The sequence below is a fragment of the Zalophus californianus genome, chromosome 2, assembly GCF_009762305.2.
Source record: "Zalophus californianus isolate mZalCal1 chromosome 2, mZalCal1.pri.v2, whole genome shotgun sequence".
NCBI classification, from domain to species: domain Eukaryota; kingdom Metazoa; phylum Chordata; class Mammalia; order Carnivora; family Otariidae; genus Zalophus; species Zalophus californianus.
The window spans coordinates 74089761-74098298 of record NC_045596.1 but is presented as its reverse complement, the minus strand read 5'-3'; the positions used below and the strand labels follow the sequence as shown (position 1 = coordinate 74098298).

Genomic DNA, 8538 nt, shown 5'->3' with positions numbered 1-8538 from the left:
CTCAGTTAAGTGTCTGCCTTCAGCTCCGGTCATGATCCCCGAGTCCTGGGATCGAGCCCCACATCGGGCTCCTTGCTTGGAGGGAAGCCTGCTTCTCCCTCTCCCACTCCCCCTGCTTGTGTTCCTTCTCTCTCCGTGTCTCTCTCTGTTAAATATATAAAATCTTTAAAAATATATTAGAGACCTAAATATGAGACGTAAAAACATAAAACTCCTAGAAGAAACACAGGCAATAGTTTCCTGGACATCAGCCATTCAAACATTTTTCTGGATATGTTTCCTCAAGCAAGAGAAACAAAAGTAAAAATGAACTATTGCGACTACATCAAAATAAAAAGCTTTTGCACAGCAAAAGAAACCATCAACAAAATGAAAAGGTAATCTACTCAGTGGTAGAAGATTTTCATAAGTGATACAGGCAATAAGAGGTTAATTATCCATACTCTATAAAGAACTTAAACAACTCAACACCAAAAAAACCCAAATAATCCAATTAAAAAATAGTCAGAGGACTTGACATTTTCCAAAGGAAACATACAGATGGCCAACAGATACATGAAAAGATGCTCAACATCACTAATCATCAGGGAAATTCAAATCAAAACCACAATGAGATATCACCTTACATTCCCAGAGTGGCTAAAGTCAAAAAGACAAGAAATTACAAGTGTTGGTGAAGACTGTAGAAAGAGGAACACTCATGCATTGTTGGTGGGAATGTATATTGGTTCAGCCACTATAGAAAATAGTATGGAGGTTCCTCAAAAAGTTAAAAATAGAAGTTTATACCTGAAACTACTATAGCAGTATGTTAACCATGCTGAAATTAAAGTAAAATAAAAATAGATCTACCCTAGGATCCAGCAATCACACTACTGGTTATTTACCCAAAGAAAACAAAAACATTAATTCAAAAAGACATACGCACCCCTATGTTTACTGCAGAATTGTTTACAACAGCCAAGATACAGAAGCAACCCGGTGTCGCTGCATGGAGAACGAAGATGTGCTACATACACACACACACACACACACACACAGGAACATTTCTCAGCCATAAAAAAGAATGAGATCTTGCTATTTGTGACAACATGGATAGACCTGGAGCATATTATGGTAAATGAAATAGGTCAGACAAAGAAAGTCAAATACCAAATAATTTCACTTATATGTGGACTCTGTAAAACAAAACAAATGAATAAACAAACAAAAAGCAGAAACAGACCCATAAATACAGAAAACTGATGGTTACGAGAGGGGAGGGGGTTGGGGGAAGGACAAAATGGGTAAAGGGCAGTGGGAGATACACTCTGTCAGTTTTGGATTGAATATGTCACTGGAATAAGGAAATAGTCAATGGTATTATCATAGCACTGTATGGTGACAGATGGTAGCTACAACTGTGGTGAGCAGAGCATAACATATAGAGTTGCTGAATCACAAAGTTGTACACCTGAAACTAATGTAACATTGTGTATCAACTATATTTCAAGAAAAAAAAATGTATGTTAAGACCGCACAGAACTATATTTGGATTTCCTATAAGGACAAATAAGCACAAAATACAGCAACATTATGAGCATCTCTTTGTTAAATTTGGACATTCCCACCTCTAGCAGCAAGTTAAATATGGAAAAGAAAGTACAGTTTGTTTTCAAATTAACAGCCATTTAAAACAATATCAAATTTAGGAAATTATGAAAAATGATACCATTTCGAAAACTTTAGCAAGGAAGTTATGTGTTTTATAACAAAATCTTAGGTGTATAACAACATACACTTATTTTAGGCTTGTCATTAAAAAATAAAAACACAACTATATGTCAAAAATCTAACTGGGAATAAGCTGCCCATATTTTTCAATGTGAATAAATAAAAACACTTAACATGCATGTATTATGGAGCATGGCAAATTAAATTTTCATGATTTAAAATATAGATAACATGTGTTAATAATCATTAAGGTACCTAGCAAAAGTGGCCATAGTTTCCCTTCCAAGCACTTCTATTTGAATGAATAATTCTATTATAAAATTATTTCCTTGGCTCATAGGTTGTACATCTTAGGTATTCACACAGTAAAGCGTTATCATCACAATTATCCCTAATCCATAATGCAGATTTCAGAGAAATTCAATCTTTAATAACATGTAATATATACACAATATACAATTATCTATATATGTGTATAATCCAGATTATAGTTTGTATTGAGTTTTGCCGTCATGCAATCAGTATTCTGAAATCAGAAAAATAAAAATCCTGACTTTGATATGGAACACTGAGCACAATCTAGGACTTTGATATTCTCATAAAAGTTACACGAACTTGAGAAAAGGCACTTAACCTCTTCAAATCCCACTTTCCTTTTTAGGAAAATAAATATTCTCTTATTTTGAGTTAGTGACTGTTAGAGTATTTCAGAGAAACACACAGGAATCCTAGTAAAACATAATGCTTCCTTCTGGCAAAAAACACTGAAGTTGCATTATTTGCAACTGTCAGATATACTCCGATGCCTACTGTCAACTACCAACCTTGCTTTGTAACACCCCGGAATACAATACAGCAATTACAATGGTTCTTGTACATGTTTCTAAAGACAATGACAATACCGCCATTAATTTTTTAAATTCACTTTCAAATTAATCAAATAAATATATTTTAATAGTTAAACGGCAAAATTATACAATAAACATGTGAGAAAGTCTGAATACATTTCCCCATGAAAGTAAAATTATTAACCTGTAAACATGTTCATTGATACATATTCTGCCCAAGTTCCATTTAAAAAAAAAAAAAAAAAAGCGAGTGAGAGTGAGATGGTTTCCAAGGAAGCGGCACTGGAACGTCTCACTGATGTTAAAAAAAACAATCTTGAAATTGTACCATTTGAGGTAAGTGGGTTTTTTTGTCTGTATTGACAGTTTCTGCTACATTGTTTTTAAGAAAAAAAGCACCTTTCTTTATTGACTTAATCTAGTTAATAATACACGTTTTTTTCTTTGCATCTTAGTCAAAATATTGTTAATTAAATTTTCTTCTTCTTTAAAATGATACTGACCATTCACATTGATAAAAATCTTTACCAGGTGGGTGCTTTATTGTAGGTGGTGGAGTTTTCTACCTTATCTACATTGAAAGATTTCAAATATAAAATAAGACCATAAAAAGGGAGAGATAAGAATAGGTTTACAAAATAAACTATAGAAAACTGTTAGAGAAACAAAAAAATTGTGTATATTAGGTTGTAAAAGGATGCATTAAGGGGCAAAATCAATAAGGACACACACAATGTTTTCATGTAAATAAATACATTTATAAGTTTATTTTAACACCATGGTTTAAACCCAGCATTTGATCATTCATATTATATTACATAATGACTTGAATAATTTAAGAAATTTTATAACATGTATCTGACTGTTACTACAATTACAATGATTTCATTGCCTGTTTGCAAAATATAGAGAACTCCATAAAAGCTTTCTTCTCCTTAGCTCTGTGACTCTCTTCTGTTGCCCTTGCACCCTGCCCACAGCACTGAACCACTTCTGGGCTGTGCTACTTACCCTTGCAATAAACTACAACATTCAAGAGTGCCCTGTTGCCACTTGGCCATTTAATAAAGTGAGCTATTATAGAAAGGCAATAAACAGGGATGCACAGAAATCAGGCAGCAATGCCAAATCCAGGAGACAAGTGTTCTTTCATGACACACTCAAGAAACTTCCCTTAATAGGAGGTCAGTCAGTATCCAGTAAACTTTCTTTACATGTTTGGAGATATAAATAGAGGTTTTTAATTTTCTGTAGTTGGAATAAGACTCTTCATTATTTATTTCATTTGAAGACATACTGCTTTCATCTTTTGATCTCAATACAAGAGAAACAGATAATTTAGTTCTTCACTAGGAATTGTCCCCCTCGGATGGGAGAAACTAGCACTGTCTTCAAACTTACCTAATGTGCATAGAATATGTGGTGAAATTAAATGAAGACTATTACCACAGAGACAAAGGATATGAATGACAAGGTTGAACAAAAAATGTGTACCGCCAAGTGGAATGTTACATTGAGAAATAGCTTGCATATAGAGATAATTTTTAAATAGGTCTTTTGTTGTTGTTGCTGTCAAAATACAATAAGAATAAAGTAGGAATATGTGAGTTCAATCTTCATCTATCAGTTTTTTGTGCAATTGTGTACAAATGCAGAAAGTGTGAAATATTTGGAATGGAAACATTTCTCTATTAAATACTCTGGGAAACAGCTAACATATGGAATGATGGAAAGTTGGTTTTATTTAATATTTAACATGTCACAGATTGGTGATACATTGCTTATGGTCAAATGATTTCACCTAGGTTGAAATATGTACTGGTTTAAATAAACCTTCAGTGCATGTAGGATTCCACAGGGCCTTGAAAAGAAGAAAACAAAAGTAAATAAATGAATGACATCAAATTAATGAAATGAAATGAAATTTTATTTCATATGAAGATTTAAAACATATAAACACTTAAAAAACATAGACCGACAACTTTTATTTGTGATTTTCTAAGTCAAAATTCCTATTAAAATTTATTGATATTTATTAGTATTGCTTACAGGTTTCCAACATCCAATTAAATACATTTTACACAAGGTAAAAAGAGGGAAGATTAATTGGCAAAATTTTATGATTTCCTTTGGTTTCATGAGTAAAAAAAAAAAAGTTTTACACAACTTTTTCTTTTATGTATTTCTCAAGTAAAATGACTTAAAGAAAATTAGGTAATTAAGTAATAGGTAAATCTCACATGTTTCTCCTGATATATTTCTAAAGCATAGTCACCACCCAAGGTCCTAAACACAAAATTCCAACAGAATTCCATATGCCGCAATTATTACTATTTTCTTAACCTCTACACTTTATTATAGTTTTAAGTGATAGAAATTAGAACATTTCATAATCCTCCACCTTCAAAAAAGAAAAAAAAAAGAAACTATTGTGTAAATAGTATGTATAAAAAGAAATACACAATCCAAGAAGTATAGAATATACTTGCCCCTAAGGAATGTGGAACTTAGTTGGATATAAATGAATATAAAAAAGATAAACCATACTACAAGACTGACTGACATATGACAAGATAGGCTGTATGTCAATATATAAAACTGATGAGATACATTAACTAACTACTACAGGATAGTAAGTTATATAGGACTGATAACTGCTGACATTAATTCTACAGATAGAGAAATCACCCCTGATGAGGGAGCAAGAAGGGTAGCTGAAGACAAAGCATAAACTTGATACCCTGCAACCTCCCCCTCCCCCCCCCATCTTGGGTGGGACATGTGTGACATTCCTCCAGGAATCTCCCAACTAAATGTTAATACCTTGCTAGAGGGGAAAACAACCTTAACTTCACAACAGCAAGGCTGCAGGTATCTTGAGGGCAGGTCCTCTTTAGCACATGAAAGTTCTTTTGAAACCTCCCTTTTCCTTACTTCCCCCAACTCTTGAGTATATAAATAATCACCACTGAAGACTCCAGTGCTGCAGCTCTTTCTGCCCCTGGGTCCTGTTACTGTGCTTTAATAAACCACCATTCTACACCAAAGACATCTCAAGAATTCTTTCTCTGTCATCGGCTCTGGACCTCACCCCACCAAACCTCTCCTATATTCCAAAAACCCCATCAACCCCCAGTTTGGGTAGTCAAATTAAGGGTATGAAATTGGACCAAGGCTGGAAAAGAGAGATATATTACAGGGGAAAGGGTATTTCAGATAAAATGGTTAAAAACCCCAAACAATGGAGGCAAGAAACAGCAATTTGTGTTGGTACAGTTTAAGTGGAATAAAATGTTTATGTTTGCAACATAAATAGGGAAGAGTATAATTTCAGCAGCTTTGAGTGCGGGCTTGAGGAAAGGGAATTTTATCTTTTAAGCCTTAGTGAATCATTAAGAGAGAGAGCTTTAAAGTAGAAATACAACACAATGTAAGGGGGGGGAGGTGTGGTTTTTGTTTGTTTTGCAGATTTATTTGTGATGCTGTATAGACTAGAATGTGTAGAGCCTGTAAGTAGGAAGACAAGATGAAAACCAAACTGAGGAAGTCTTGAAGCAGCAAGCAGTATTGGAAGGTGACTGTTTTCCAAATTCTGATTTCCCCCATGTCAAGATGCTTGTTTCAGTTTTGTGAACTGACCTTCACTCAGATTGCAGCTCAAAGACAACACACTCAGAAAGGTCTTCCGTGATTAAGTCTTTTCCAGACATAAACTCTCCTCTTCACCTGATTCAACTCTTAATCTTGTCTTTTTGCTTATTTACATCATGACCCTTATTTCTATAATTTCTAATGTATTGTCTATCTTCATCACTAGAATATGAGGTTTATGAAGAAATTTAACAACAGGCCCCCAAATGGAGTCACTTTTCCTAAGTTCCACTAGAACTTAGTAGCAAACTTAATTTCAGCTTTAGCCTCCCCCAAGAGTGGAATTTTCAACAGATCACTCTGGAACGTCCTGATCTGCATTAGTGAGATCGTCTGCAAGACAAGACCCCTTGCCATTCCCCCCCAAGGGAAGGTGACCTTGCCCAATATGTTCTTTCTTTTCTTTAGCTAAAACTTCCTTGTGCACCACTTCCCATTCAGCCTATAAAAGCCTTCTCTTCGTACAGCTCTTCAGGAATTCTATTCTCTTTGGTAGATGGGATACTGCTTGGTTAATGAATCACTGAATAAAGCCAATTAGATCTTCAGATTTACTCTACTGAATTTTGTTTTTTAACATTTGTCTATCTCCTGTTCACTGCTACAATCTCAGTGCCTGGGGTACCGTTTATTATTTTTATTTTTTAAATGACAGTATAAATGAGAAAGGGTGGCATAAGTTGAGATGAACCACAGGACTACAAGCACATGTCGAACACAGACGTAGATACACGTCTGCCAACGAAACATGTTAAAAAAAAAGTGCAGAATCATCAAGACTAACAAACATTTCAGTACCTGTTCCCCAAAAGCTGGTTGAGTGAATGGGAAATGACAGGGAATATAGCGTTATTTTTTGTATTTCATAAACCTGGAATTCTGTTTTCCAGTGCATTTTAAGCCTCCTAACATTCATATTTATAATAAAGTTCTAACCCAGATCTACCTTTCAATATTCTAAAAAGTTAGTAAAATGAAAGGAAAAAGTATTTTAATAGGTTGAATATGTTCAGAGACACAAATGATTCTAAAATATACGATAATAACATTTCTCTTGCCATAAAAGCTTACAATATTGTTGTCCTCATCATGTGGCGAGGACAAAAAGCCCCAGTATTTCTCTGTCATTTTTAGCAACTGGAACATGGAGAGGACTGCAAGGAAATACGAAAACTCAACTAATGAGGATAAATGTTTCCCCATGACTACTCTGTAAGAAAAATAAAAACTCAAAAGATGCAATTCTTTTTTTATGATTAACCACTCTGGAGATATTGTAAAGTAAGACAATCATTTACAAAATAGATTAATCATTTTAGGCTTTAAAATATGATGAATTCAATATATTGTCAAATTTGGGAAAAACCCTCCAATATTTAATATTTTAATAATTATACTGAAGAACAAAGTATTTTGCTACTTCGGTTCCCCAAAAACTTCCAATTTATTTTGTATGGAGGTAATACTTGAAGTTAAATACATTGTACAAACATAATTTTGTCTTCATTATAGTGGTGTTGCAGAATTTGTTTTAAAATACTTATTAAATTATTAGTTATAAAATATATTTATACAATGAAATTACAAATTATCATAAAGGCACATATATTCATTGTAAAACATGACCAAAAAAGGTAAGTAGAAATAAGAAAATGTCATATTCCTACCAGAGATGATCACGTCAACTTTTGTATATTTTCATTTTTTAACCAAAATGAAACCATACTATACGTTCTGTTTAAGTTATTGGACTTTCTGCTTAGTTTTCCCAGTTAATGGCTTCTAACTTTCTATGTCAATAGTTTTAATTTGTTAGTTAGCCTTAATCAAATTTCCTCAAATGCCCTTCAAACACTACTACTAAATACTACTATTGCTGTTACTACTCAACCTAACAACCCAAGATTCAGTACTGGACCATGTTTCACATCTCCGTGTAATGTCATAAATCCTTTCTTTCTCTCTTTCCTCTCTCTCCCTTTCTTTCTTTCTTTCTTCTTTTTCTTTTTTTTCTTCTTTCTTTCTCTTCTTTCTTTCTTTCTCTCTTCTCTCTCTTCTCTCTCTCTCTTCTTTTCTTCTTTCTTTCTTTCTTTCTTCTTTCTTTCTTTCTTTTCTTTCTTTCTTCTTTCTCTCTCTCTCTCTCTCTCTCTCTCTCTCTCTCTCTCTCTCTTTCTTTCTCTCTTTCTCTCTTTCTCTCTCTCTATGATCTATCTACCTACCTACCTACCTATTGATTTATTTGACTCCATGCCCAGCATGGAGCCTAATGTGGGGCTTGAACTCACGATCCTGAGATCAAGACCTGAGCTGAGGTCAAGAGTTGGAT

At 33.9% G+C, this 8538-nt stretch overlaps 1 protein-coding gene across 2 annotated transcripts in view; it reads right to left on the bottom strand.

Moving 5' to 3' along the window:
- Positions 1-3343: 3343 nt before the first annotated feature.
- CCSER1 (coiled-coil serine rich protein 1) overlaps positions 3344-8538 on the bottom strand; it is a 734167-nt gene continuing 728972 nt past the window's right edge. For both annotated transcript variants that reach the window (XM_027600507.1, XM_027600509.1), the window contains one exon: positions 3344-4422. In XM_027600507.1, coding sequence (XP_027456308.1) covers positions 4363-4422 — 60 coding nt within the window. In that variant the 3' untranslated portion in view covers positions 3344-4362. The remainder of the gene's footprint in view (positions 4423-8538) is intronic.